The 13,674-nt window shown below is 41.7% G+C and overlaps 3 protein-coding genes across 8 annotated transcripts in view; 1 reads left to right on the plus strand and 2 right to left on the minus strand.

Annotated features, from left to right (window-relative positions):
- Positions 1–50: 50 nt before the first annotated feature.
- Positions 51–7,330, minus strand: LOC119037453 (cytochrome c oxidase assembly protein COX11, mitochondrial). 2 transcript variants are annotated; one of them, XM_037129658.2, is made up of 4 exons: positions 6,922–7,325; positions 3,743–3,898; positions 1,409–1,534; positions 51–1,031 (listed from the first exon to the last, which is right to left on the minus strand). In XM_037129658.2, the coding sequence occupies exons 1-4, from the start codon at positions 7,282–7,284 to the stop codon at positions 849–851; spliced, it is 828 nt and encodes a 275-aa protein (XP_036985553.1). In that variant the 5' UTR covers positions 7,285–7,325; the 3' UTR covers positions 51–848. The 2 variants fall into 2 exon arrangements, with proteins under 2 accessions (XP_036985553.1, XP_053529477.1); XM_053673502.1 differs by lacking the exons at positions 51–1,031; positions 1,409–1,534 and adding an exon at positions 2,064–2,665 and having other exon boundaries at positions 6,922–7,330.
- Positions 7,233–13,674, plus strand: part of STXBP4 (syntaxin binding protein 4) — a 154,681-nt gene continuing 148,239 nt past the window's right edge. For 3 of the 5 annotated variants that reach the window (XM_037129656.2, XM_037129657.2, XM_037129653.2), the window contains exon 1: positions 7,353–7,447. The gene's annotated coding sequence lies outside the window, so the exon portion shown is untranslated. Of the gene's footprint in view, positions 7,321–7,351; positions 7,448–13,674 lie in introns of those variants that run through there. The other 2 variants (XM_053673462.1, XM_037129655.2) reach the window with 2 other exon arrangements.
- Positions 9,748–10,540, minus strand: LOC119037447 (Y-box-binding protein 3-like). Its single transcript, XM_053656481.1, is given in 3 exon segments — positions 9,748–9,972; positions 9,975–10,337; positions 10,433–10,540. Coding segments are annotated over 3 exon segments (696 nt in total).

Raw genomic sequence — 13,674 nt, forward strand, 5'->3', positions numbered from 1 at the left:
GCAATTCAATATTTCTATTTGGAACAAAGACCACTGAAAAACATGCAGAATAAATTATACATTCATTTATGTCATAAATTACAATGAGAAATTACTATTAAAACAAATTAATACATCTTTTTTACAGAGTTTGTTTGTTACGGAACTTGTGATGCCAGGAATCTCCACATTTCTTACACTTACATTTCAGCATTCAGGGACTTGGAACTATCACATGAAATATTAAGAACCTAATATTGTATTTTCATGATACCAAAATTTCAAATTATTCAGTACTTTGAATGTAAATTGCTCTAGATCTTAAAGGAAAAACAGTCGCATCTGAAATCAAAATATAATCTTTGGGCAAACTGTTAGGGCTTAGTGATTCCTCTTCCATTTTGACTTCTTAAAATCGTGACTGTGCACAATGGGAAAAAAGTAGTAACCAACTGTTTTAAAAATACAGTCAGAAGTTCTGACCTACAGCCTCAGACAACATTAGGCATAAAAAAAAATTACTGCTAACAAGTATGAAGTTCTGATCATCTGGAAGGGGACCAATGAATTAAGCTGAACCATCAAGTCCATGCCTGCATATTCATGAAACAAAGCAGTTTCTTTTAACACTGCTTAGCGAAGTATGGTTTTGAACAGTCATACATTCTAACTAGACATAAGGATTCCTTATGATAAAAAGATGAACCTGTTCTCTATCTTAAGCAGGGCAAAATTAGGGGAAAAAAATCACTACATATTTAAAATAGCATAAAATATCATGGATTATTATAGAATGTTTCTCTTCTGAGAAGACAAGATACATGATTTTTCAAAAATCACAAATATGAAGCAGGACTTAGTTGCTAACTTCACTTATAGCCTGGAAGTGGCAATGTGTGACCCTCCTTTGCTTCAAAAAATGTGTAAGAAAGGGTGATGAGATCAACATTCACCATTCTTGGATCTTCAGCAAATTCAGGATCAATGAAGAAAAACACTGGCATATCTACTTCTTCTTGTGGATTAAGCCGTTGTTCTTCGAAACAGAAGCACTAGAAGTTATAGAAAGGTATTTGTTTATTAATATTTCCATTCTATTATAATAGAAACAGTACATTCTTAGCTTTAATAAGCATACTGTTAAACATAACCTTTAAGTTCTCTGATGGGATAACAGCACAGCATCTTTTCATTTCAAAATGAGTTCTACTTTCAGGGTTGAGAATCAGCAAATTCCAATCTCAAAGCAGATTTACATTTGGTTTGGCTCTAAACCTCTACACAGCTGTTATAAGCAATGAAAACCCAGTATGAGGTTTAGAAGAAGAGAGTTTTCAGAAATCAGTACCTACTAAAACACTGCAGTAAATTTAGCACTACACAGTTTTTTGTACTTTTATGATATTCTACTGTTTGCATTTACTAGTACCTGTATTTTATTGAAATACTGTCCAGCTTCAAATGGTACAACATTGTATGTAGAAATTCCAATTATTGGTTTGTCAGTAGGATTCTTAGCTTTATAAAATGCCAGTGCAGTCTCTCCAGGCACCACCTGTTTTTAAAAACACATATACACTGTCAATAATTAAAGTCTCAATTAGTCTTATTATTTTTCCTAACCATCAGACCATAATACCTAATGTAAACTAATGCTGAGAGTCAGCAAAATAGTGATTACTGTCCATGACCATCTGATTTTTCAAACTTGCAGATATCAGTGAAGAACCAGGGTTCAATTGTGCATAGTAATGCATTGTCCTCTCCCATATCTAAAGTCTTTGAGCAATAATCTGCAAATTAATTTAAAATGCTTTCAAGGACATCACTATTCAAGCCTAATTTCTTAACATTTATTCCTAAATATCATTATGATGGACTAAAAATTCTTTGCAAAGGGTTACCAACATTAAACTTAGCTTACAAAGTAATTAAACTCATAACCAGAGAAAATGTGACTTAACAGAATTTTTTAAATTTTATTTAGTTATTTTTCAAGTACATTTTTTTTTGCCTATTTCTCCCATCCCACCCCCCCCCCCCACCCGGTCTCCCCCCTCCCTCCCATTTCCTCCCCCCCTAGTCCTCATCCTTGTGTCCTTCATACTTGTTCCTCAAAATCCCTCCCTTTTCCCCCTTAAATTCCCTTCCCTCTCCCCTCTGGTCACTGCCCACTTGTTCTCTATTTCAGTGTCTTTGGTTTTTATTCTGCTTGCTTGTTTGTTTTGTTGTTTAGCTTCCTGTTAAAGGTGAGATCATATGGTATTTGTCTTCCAACGCCTGGCCTATTTCACTCAGCATAATGCTTTCCAGTTCCGGCCTATTTCACTCAGCATAATGCTTTCCAGTTCCGGCCTATTTCATTCAGCATAATGCTTTCCAGTTCCGTCCACATTGTTGCAAAGGGTAGTAGCTCCTTCTTTCTCTCTGCTGCAGAGAATTCCATTGTGTGTATGTACCACAATTTTTTGATCCATTCATTTACTGACGGGCACCTAGGTTGCTTCCAGCTCTTGGCTATTGTAAATTGTGCTGCTATGGACATTGTGGTACATAGGTTCTTTGCTATTGATGTTTTAGGATTCTTAGGATATAATCCTAGCAGTGGAATTGCTGGGTCAAAAGGCAGGTCGATTTTTATTTTTCTGAGAAAATTCCATACTGTTTCCATAATGGTTGCACCGGTCTGCAACAGAATTTTTATTTAACCAAAAAGCACTCATAATTTTTGAGAAAAAAAATAAAGTTGCAAGTTTTAAAAATCAATTTCTGTCATTTGTTATTAATTCAGCCACTGATACCTTATTTACTACTATATGATTGGAACTAATATTCAAAATCATAACCTAAATAATCCCCAACCAATGAACAGACTCAACCATGTTTACTAACCTGGGAAAGCACTAATAAAGGTTTTCTAGTTAGAGTTACAATTAAACTTTTCTGGCTCTTCCTCAAGTCGAGAGAATTTCAGTAAACCCTCCCGAATTCCAGTTAATTAAGATTTTAGGGAACCTTCTAGGTATGTATAGTCTTGCTGCAGTAAAACCTGACTAGTATGGTTACTTCAAAGGTCCTCAAATTTTATGTTTTAAGGGACAGGGAGACTTTTGATGTAAATTAGTAAACTTTTTTTTAAAAAGATTTGTAAAAAATTTTATTTTTAGACAGAGGGGAAGATGGGGAGGACAGAGAGAAACATCAATGTGTGGTTGTCTCTCTCATGTCCCCAATGGGGACCTCCCCCACAACCCGGACACTTGCCCTGACTGGGAATCAAATCCATGACCCTTTGGTTCGCAGGCCAGCACTCAATCCACTGAGCCATACCAGCCAGGGCTTACTTTTCTATTATAAGCAATAATTTTCAACATTTTCCCTACCCAATAATTTATACTTAAGGAAAAGTTTATGTAACAGCTACTCCTCTAAAGATCAGTACAGACTGGAGAACTTTTCAGTGAACTCTTAACATGATTCTCATAAAAACACGACATTTTCCACTGTTCCAAACTGTCTTTTACTATATAGTACCATGTAACTGAAAAGTTAAAGTATATTCTATTTATTACCTGTAGGGCACTGTCAAAAAAAAATCTGTGGAAATAAAAGAATTACAGTAATGTAGTCTGTCAGTATTTTGAAATTATAATTTAGATCTGTTTCCTAAACTGAAACAGTTTAAGTAATGGAGGACATTTCTACACTGCAAATCATTTTACACTGAACAAAGTAACTTTTAATAAGTGCTTTAAACACTTACATATATTTCTGTTTGCTGAGGCCTGAAGTTCCACTGGAGACTTGCATGCACATCTGCATTAAAGGTGACTTTAATGATACGGTCTTTAACGGGCACCATGTGTTCAATCTGGTCTGATGCATGACCTGCCGTTACTGATCCTCCGAGTCCAGTTGTCTAGAAAAATAAAGTACAACATGTTAAATATTATTTTTAGGTGCTGATGATCTATTTTTTGGATAAAAACACTTAAACTATTTAGAAGCTAAATTTATATATATCACTAACCATGACTATGAACATGTCAATGATTTAACCACCTTGGGTGTGTCAAGGAGCCTGTATTTGTTACAGTCGTATTTTTTTCTCTAATCACTTGGTTATGTGATATCAAAAATGAGTCATTTGGAAGAGAGCAGACTTTGCACTGGTAATACAGCTCAGAATATTTAGCTTTTCATGAAACCTGCTTTCATTTATTGCTAGTATTTCATATCAACTACTATTAATAGAAATAAAATGAACCCACAATCCTGTCACTTCAGTAAAACTATTTAACTAAGCCCATTTTTCACATTCCTATGTGGTCCTTAGTGTAGCTTCAGTTCTGTAGTCCCCTTTTCTCAGTAGCATAAGTATTTTCCCGTGTCAGTAATTTTTTCCTGTACTTTTGGTATAGTTCAGCTTTTACAGTCATCCAACAGTTAAGAGAACTTGATCCATCTGGCTGCTGAATCAACTAATCATGAGGCACCAGAATAATCCTGTATGACACTTCTTCCCTATCTTCATTGTCATTATTGCCTTTATCATCAAAAATGCTTAAGAAAATCTTACTTTCAGGGCCATCACTCTTCTGATGCACGAGGTTGCCAGAATTCTGGTCTCCAGATTAATCTATTACTATACTAGGGAAAAAATACCAAATTTGAGGCTAGGGGAAGACTCACAGCAAAATATAATCATTACTATCTTCCTTCTGCTTATTACACCAGTCAGCTAGCTTCACCTGACTGCCATGCAACATTATCAAATTACATTATACCCCAGAAATAATGCTTTGGAGGGCAAACCTTTATTTATCCTTAATAGATAAATATATTCCTTCTGCCCAGGAGGGTTATAATACTTAAGTTTTAAAATGTAACTCCTTTTCCTGAGGAGTTTGAGTCACTTGAATATAGATCCCTTAATGTATTCTCTCTGACAGGCAGTCTTGAAATATAGATTGTTTAAATTTATAAGTCTAATAATTAGATAAACAAGGATAGGAAAGGGCACTGGAAAGAAAATACGTCCTGGTCTCTAGTCTAGTTCTGCTACTAACAAGTTCCAAGAACTAAGTACATCTTACTTTCTTTGTGCTACACTTTTCATAAAGTGAGGTTACTGTGTTAAGTGGTTTATACAATCCCTTATTTCTTTCTCTAATGTTCTGATCCCAGAAGTGAAAGAGATGCTCTCTTGGAAATGTCACTATGTAACATCAAACTGTGATTTAAGTTTAAGATCACAAGTTACAACTTCTTACTTTTTTGCCCTGCGCCTACACAAAATACTGTCATTTACTCAGTTTGGGGCAGGATTTCTCAACCTGGGCACTACTGACATTTTGGGTTGGATACTTTTTTTTGAGGGGTGACACTGTCCTGTTCAGTGTCAGATGTTTAGCAGTATCCCTAGCCTCTACCCACCAGATACCAGTAGCACCCTCCCTCACCTTCCAGGTGTGGCAATCAAAAAATGTCTCTAGGCATTGCTAAACATTCCGAGGAATAAAATTGACCTCCCCCCTCCCCAGAGGTTTGTGGAGATCTAGGAGTATATTGTTTTCGATTCAGTTCCATTTATTTCACCCACTGGTAGTTTTGGGGATTCATGCTTGTTTCAGGTTGGCCACTGGTGAAAACTGATTCACATTCTACACTCACCCTCTAGATATCAAGCAACTGCACTTTTTCTCACATAAACGCTGATATCAGGAGACTGAAAAGTCCTTTTGACTTGTTCCAGTCATTATAAAACATGCGCCCTGGCTGGATGCAGCTAAGTTGGTTGCAGCGCAGTCCTGTACACGAAAAGGACGAAGGTTCCATCCCCAGGCGGTGCACGTAAGGGAGACAGCAGATCAATGTTTCTCTCTCTCTCTCTCTCTCTCTCTCCAAATCAACATACTCTATAAAGGCAATTTAATGTCCATAAACTCAGGGAAAGTAAGCCAGGCATTAACAGCAGCAGAATCAAAGATTCTGAGGACTCTCGAAAATATTAATAATGCCTGATTTCCACTCCAAAACATTTTCATTTAACGGGACAGGGACGTGATCTGGGTTTCAGGGTTTTAAAAAGTTCCCCAGGTGACGCCCACGGACAACAAAATTTGAGAATGACTCTCAAACACAGATGAGCCTGGTATGTAGCTCTCACTTACAGCATGTTTTTTAAACACAAACTCCTGGCCCCTACCCATATCTAACCAGAATCCCAGGGGGCAGGAGAGTCCTGGCATCTTCACTGGTGATCCTAATGCCCAGCCAAAAAAGCAAATTACTACTTCAGAAATAGGTGAAGTTTGCCTTTACCAATGGTTATCAAAAATTCAGTTTGCACCAAAATCAGCTAGAGGACTTATTAAATTACAAATTGTTGGGCCCTGACCCCAAAGTTCCTGATTCAGTAGTTCAGAGGTAGGGCCCAAGATTTTGCAATCATTTCCAGGTGACATTGACGGTGTTGGTACGCAGGACCACACTTTGAGAACAATCTACTTTCTGATCTAAAAGGGAGCCCAGGGCAAGCACATTACAGTTTATATATTAACGAGGATGGGATCCTCAAAGGCCCAATTCATGCGTCTTGGTAAACCTTCACGCACAAACCATGAGGTTCACAGAATGAAATGTATTAATATAATTACACTTTAAAATCGGGCGCGTGTGTAAGCAGCAGGAGGGTAAGGCAGCTTGCTGGATTTCAGAGTATAGGCGGCGGACCCTTCTAATGAGGTGTAAGTCAGAGATCGCGGGCTTTCCCATGTACCTAAGTACGATCACTGTAGGGGAGTGGAATCTGGAGCTTTGCCGCTAACTTTTTTGGTGACCTTGGACAAGTCACCTTTCTGAGCCCGTCTCCTCTTCGGGAAATCATTTCGGACGTCCCTTCCAACGTGACAGCGCCCAGCAGGCAGTGCCGGCCCCTACCTGGCAATAGAGCCGATACAAGGGTACGGCGGCGTAGGACGCCCCTAGCATGCCCACGGCGGTCGCGGCCACATACGTAAGGACGGTCTTGTTCCGCCGCCGCCATTCTTCCTCCTGCGCGCGCGTGTAAGGGTTCGAGCTCTTCGGGCGCCGGGGCGGCTGCACAGCCAAGTCTCGGGCCAGGCTTGGGCGCCTCCATGTTCCTAGCCGCCTCAGCCCCCTCTCAGCACTTTCTGTCCCACTGCCCCCTGCCTTGAGACAATGCCCCGCCCTCTCCGCAAGGCTGGTAGGGGGCCCACCGGGGCTCCACCGCCAGCCCCAACAAGCGAAGCATCTCCATCCTGGACGCCAGAGCCCTCCCATAGCGCCCGGAAAGAACGCCCGCCTGTCACGCTCGAGGTAAGATCTCGCGAGGTCTGCCCTGTCCCGCGATATCTGAGTTGAGCCTGCCGCTACCTTGGCTACCGGGCTCCTCCGGAGTCAGTGCCCGTAGTGGAGCTACGGCGGCCGGGTTGCCAGGTTACGGGTAAGTTCGCGTTTTGCTTTATGACTGTTGCACCCAGTTTACTTCCCTCCAGTACCTCACTAATAGGAAAACGCCTCCGCGCCATCGCGTGCACCCGCACATCACTCGGGCTTGTGTTCCTGATCTTCCTGACCTCCATCAGCCTTTGTCTCTGCCTAGCGGCCCCCAGCGGCCGCGGTCCCGTGGTGCTTTTACCTGGGGTACTCGGCCCGCCCCGGAGCTGGGCTCAAGGATCACCTGTCTTAGGAAGCCTTCCTGTGATGTCTAACCACAGCCCACTGGGACACTCACGTGCATTTTCTCAGTCCCCGGGAGTCGGCTTCCACTGCTCCGACGCTGCTTAACTTCTTGCCCAGTGAAATTACCTTGGGCTCAGTAATTACCTTGTGGACCGGGAGAAACGCCGTTCACCTGAAGTTTGTTTAGAGGAGAATGATCAGGCTATGAGGATCATTTAAAGAAAGACTGAAAGAAGGGGGGGGGTCATCTTGGAAAAGAAATGTATGTGGGATGTGATAGCCTTCAGTTACACCACAGGACAAACTAGGACCCGAGGGAGACAGACAGCGTAGCTGATTTTGCTGTAATGCAAAGGAACTAGAAAGTAGCGGTTAAGAGCTCAGATTCGGGCGTTAAGTCTGGATATATCCCGGGGTGTTTACTATGGCCTTGTGTCCTTAGGCCAGTTATTTGACCTAAGATTCGTGACCTTAGTGCAAAATGGGAATTATAACAGTGTGAGTATACATGCAAAGTGTTTTCACAGTGCTCGAGGCACAGTAAAAAACTAGTAAATGTCAGGCTTTCTTTCTGATGAGCAGAGCCACCTGAGAAGGGAAATGACTCTGTCATTCAACAGTTACCGTTTTGCCGTTGTCCGATGCACACTTTTTTTTGGCCCAAAATTTTGATGGAAAAATAAGGATAAGCATTATACATAGGTATAATGATTATATATACGGTGGGCATAATAATCCCATGTGTAATGCGCACGGACGCGTGGGTGCGCATTATACACGGAGAATTTTCACTCTTGCTGTTCAACTTCCTGGAGGCTACAACATAGAAAAAGTCCAACAAGATCACTTCTGTTAAGGAGAGTTCTTTCTTCTGATGACTCAGGAGATAATCAAGTAACAAATACATAAATAAGTGAATTTCACATAATCTGCACAATGAAGCAATGGGATAATAACGCGATTTTATTTTTCAAGTGTAAACTTTTATTTTTGAGGCACTTCATGCTGCTCGTTTTCAAAGAGAAGCACATAGGAAAGCCAAAATGTTATCTTCCGACCTAGAAATAAATAAGGAGGGATAAAATTTCTTTTTAAATCATAATACTTATTTTCTTTTTAAATCACAACACCAGCATCCAAAATGAATGAAACGGAGGTAAAAAAAAATCATTACTATGTATTTCAGATTTCTTTGGTTGGAGTTCTCCTCATGTGGTATTAATATTTCTTCTTTCAATTCATATTACCAAACAGTAAAAACCAGGGGAAAAATAACACGTAGTTAGTGGCTGCTGAAACCGGGGAAGTTACTCTCTTGTCTTCTGTGCAGGCATTCCCGGAAAAATTGCTGGAAAAATCAGCTGATATTCTCATTTTATACTTGCTTTGTAAAGAATAATTGTAAACCTTCCAAGGTCTGTGTCTTGGTTATTAATCTTCCACGTTCTTGCTTGGATGTTTCTTCGGTGTGGAAAGGTGGTGGTCTGCTTTTTGCTTTTTTTTTTAATGGTGATTAACTCTTTTTTTTTTTAACTTCCAGTATCATTTATTTTTCCTAGAATCTAGATACAATTAACTGTAGCCAGACAGTGCTCAATATTACTTAAGCCTCATTTTAAGTTCTTTAAACTCCCTCATCATTTGTAAACATGAATTCACATTTCACATTTCCAGGAAAAATGGAAACTAGATTTGACATTAACAAAATGTACTCCATATTGATGTTAACTACAGAATTTTTGTAGGAGACATGTGGACCTAATATACCAGAATTGGCCTTTATAAACCAGCTTACACATGAACAGTTACTTTATCGGTCATGACCTATTTAGTGTTGCACCAGAGCCCCTCCCACAGCTTTTACTAAGTAAACAGATTTCTCCCCTTAAGACAAAATGAAAAAGTTCCCACCCAGGAAAGGAAAAAAAAACACCACCACCCTAACAGTGTGTTCTTTCGGTCCACACTGCAACTTTTATATTATTTAGGTTAAAAGTAGCCCATAACCTATTTCTGGTGTTGTATTTGCTGGTGATTGAGAATGGTCGTAAATTCTGTAGGTCACCTGCAGAGGGCGAAGGTGCTTGGGGAGCCGGGAGGCCCCCAGCGCGGCTCTGCTGGGTGTCTGGAGCAAGGCTCTCCCACAGCTGGGGCAGGTCGTGGGCCAGGAGGCCTCTGGTGGTGCCTCGTGAGACAAGTTGGATTTCGGTGACCTGGCCCCTGAGGTTTCGGTGACCTGGACGCTCCCTCTGGGACCACGTCCTCCTTCTCGCCAATCTCACCCGCTTCGCTTTGCGGGCGGGTCCGTGGCCTCTACCGCCGTAGCAGCTTCTGTAACGGCGCCGGTGAGCGGAGTAGCGGCTCCCTTCTGTGGGAGCCCCGTCCCTGCCAGCCTCGGCACCCCCCTCTCCTTCAACGGCCTCGAACTTGACTGTTTCTCCCTGTGCCACACTTGGCAGGTATTTCCGTGGGTTGTTTTCCTTGATGGTGGCAGTCTGATGTACAAATACATCTTCTCTGGTGTCATTCCGATTATCGATAAATCCATATCCATTTCCGATGTTGAACCAGTTGACAGTTCCAAGGACTTTGGTGGCAAGAACTTTTTTCCTGGGGCTGAAGAGGCAGGGGCCACGGGACACAGGGGCTGCCTGGGTCAAGGGTGCAGGGTGCTAGGGCCTCGGCCTGCGACATGCCACCACCCACCGGGCTCTTAGGTGCAGGGTCCTGGGGGGACTGCAGGAGCCTGAGGGAGGATGGCGGTGGCCTTGCCCTCCTCACTCATGCTGCCTCCTTTGCTGTCACTCGGCACCTCGGTGGCTGTTGGTCGGAGGTTAGCGCGGCTGGTGGTCATGGTAGTGGGGCTTGTTCTCAGGGAGGCTGGTGTGATCTCGAGGCGCAGGCAGCAGCGGGGGGGGGGGGTGTCTCTCAATGGAGGCAGCCTGAGTTCTCGGTTGCCTCTCTTTGATAATAGTGTGATTTTAAATAATGAGGAGGAAGAGTAGTAAAGTCAAGTCTTACCTAAGATGTGACATTTGAGCCTAGTCCTGAATGATAAGGAGCTGCCTATACAAAGACAATTCCAAGTCTGGCAAGGCCCTGGAGGCAAGGCAAGAGAAGAACAGAAAAGAGGCCAATGCGTTTGTAGCGCAGTGAGCAGGAAGTACAGTGGTTAGGAAATGGGGGTCAAAGCGGGTATACAGGGGCCAAATAATACAGAGGCTTGTTAACCCTGCCCAAGGGTTTGCATTTTATTCTGAAATTAATAGGAAGCTGTGGGTGAATTTGAAGCATACAAGTGATCCGATCTGATTCACATTTTTATTGTTTATGTTGTACGGAATAGATTAAAGGTAAGGGAGGGGCAAAAGTGGAAGTAGGCAATTGCAACAGTCCAGGTGAGTGATGATGGTCACCTTGAGTGAGTATTTGATTAAACCTGTGGTCACAAGGCCAGAAAATTGCAAAGCCAATCAAACCCAAGCACCTTCTGACTCTTTTCTACTCTGGCACAAAAATCTCAAGATTCTGTGATTCTACTAATTTGTTTGTACTGTTTTGTGTGAATGTTTGAAAATCTTTTTCATCCTTCTCTCCCTTAGTTCTTATACCAGATTGTCAGCTCTTTCAGGACAAGATCTGTCACATTTTAAATTTCTTACAGCATGGACTCACATAACCCCATGCAAATGTTACTGTCACCCACAGCAAGAGCACATTCCCTCCAACATCCCCCAGGCAACCCCTTCATGTAGCAACAGGTACCAGTGCATGTAAATGTCAGTCAGAGTCTTTGTCTTGGATTCTATTATTTTATCTTGCTTTCATTTAATTGCAAATGAAACTCTTCCTTTCCAAAGAACAATAAGCTAGATGGCAATAAAGTGGTGTTGGCTGCAGTTCTCCTGAGTCAGAGTCTGCCTGTGATGATGCATAAATCATCACGTTAACTAGTGCTAGATAATGGAATCTGCCCTGAGGGGAGTGGGAACCCGGCAGGGAAGGCTAGCTCAGCCCTGTTCTGCAGGGAGAGGTGGGTGCTGATTAGGGACTTCAAATGTCAGGGGCCACACTGCAGTTTCAGACTTGGCGCCTTTAACTTGCAATGTCCTTCTTCAGCCATAAATCATGAACCGTAGTTAGCTATGATTGTGTCTAATTTTATATAGTACGTATAATAGGTCGTTATTTTGTATACAAATCATTTTGGGGTTGGGGAGTGAGAGAAATGATGAAGGTGGAAAAGAAAGAAAAAAAATTTTAATAGTCACACGTTTTCTTATCTGATTTCAGACTTTCTGAAGACCTAAAGGATTATCCAGATGTGTTATGTTTAGAATTTGGTTTCTAGTTACTTTTTGGCATTTTTAATGGATAATATAAATTAATGAAATTGCAACTTAAATCTTAATGTGTTAGTCACTAAACTGTGTTTAACTGTTTGTCTAATAAAGTTACTGGGTTTATTTCGCAATGAGAAATACCTAACAATCTAGCAGCACAAACAACTATTTATTTGGTAGTTATATGTTACAAGATTTTCCTTGTACCTAGAAGTGGGAGAGTAATGCATTTGAGTAAATAGTAAGAACAAGTGAATTCTTGTTTGCTCGAGACTAGGCTGGGTAATCACTGTTTTCCAATTAGATTAGTTCACACTAATAGCATACAGTCGCCTCAGTAAGTCTTGATACCCTCCTTATTCCTGGCATCTTCCTGTAAGTCACATGTTTCAGGGGCTACTCCATTTTAAAGGTTTTGGATAAGTTTACATGACTGATAGAGAAGATGAAATGAAACCAGAAACCATTCATCAGTAGAAGGCATTTATTTTTTTCAGGTGATGTTTATCGGGACCAAGGCCGGCTCCGTGGGTGTGCAATCTGTGCAGTTGCACAGGCCAACTGTTCAGAGAGGCCCCAACTTAGTTGGCCCTTGTACTTTGATATTCTGCTGTCACTATCTCAAAATAGTTTTTTTTTTTAAACAGGAGCCTTGAATTTTTATTTTGTACTGTCCCAATATACATATTATGTCCCAAACACAGTCACCAACTGGCATTCCGACATAACACAGGCTGATCAGCCTATCTGAATAGCACAGGTTAAAGGTAAGAGACCAAAGGCAAATTCAGGTCTTCTGCGAATAGTCAGGTTGTATGAAATAAGACCAAGCAAAAATCCAAACTCCTTCCCGTGGCCCTTAAGACCGCACTTCATCGAGACCCTGCCCACTTCTCTAAGGTTACCTCCGATCTATCTCTGCCTTCACCACGCTCCAGCCACGCTTCCGGCTGTGCTGTAAACACAGATTCACGTTGCTGCCCAGAGACCTTGTCTCTGCTGGAAATACTTTATCCCTCGGTTTCCTCCCTGGATGAAACACCACTACTCAGTCCAAGTGAGCACTCCTCTGTCCAGTCACATTTGATCACATCCCATTTTGGTATCTGAAAGTTGGTTCATTTTGCTGTTTCCTTTGTTCATTGTTTTTCCCCCGATACTAGAATGTAAATCCTGTAAAAGGAGGGGGCTTGGGTCGTTCAGCACAGTAACTCAAGCACATAGCACAGGGCCTGCACATGATCGTTCTGAGTCATTGTCTGGTGGGTGAGTGCCTGAGTGTGGTGAGAGCAAGGGAGTCAGAGAGTCTAAGGAAACTTCCGAGGACAGTGAGCTGTTGCTCTGATGAAGAGCTCATGTTTCAAAAAGTCTGGGACTCCTTTGAAGCTTCCTGCTATTTCCCGCAGGATCGGGCTGTGTGTTACAGGCAGATGCCCAGTGTCCAGCCCAGGACAAATGATCAGCACTCCTGAACTGTTTACATTCCTGAAAGGGAAAAAGCACAGTAGTGGCTGGAAAATTCCCTTTGGGTACAGAATAAAAGAGATAGTAGAAGAGCCCTCTGGTCTTTTATAATTTGATTTCTTGAAACTTAAAGTCATTTAAAAAAATCAGTTAAGTCTAGACCAATGATGGGAGTTATTCC

Source organism: Artibeus jamaicensis, unplaced genomic scaffold, assembly GCF_021234435.1.
Source record: "Artibeus jamaicensis isolate MK-2021 breed Jamaican fruit bat unplaced genomic scaffold, CSHL_Jam_final contig_1998, whole genome shotgun sequence".
In the NCBI taxonomy this organism is placed as follows: domain Eukaryota; kingdom Metazoa; phylum Chordata; class Mammalia; order Chiroptera; family Phyllostomidae; genus Artibeus; species Artibeus jamaicensis.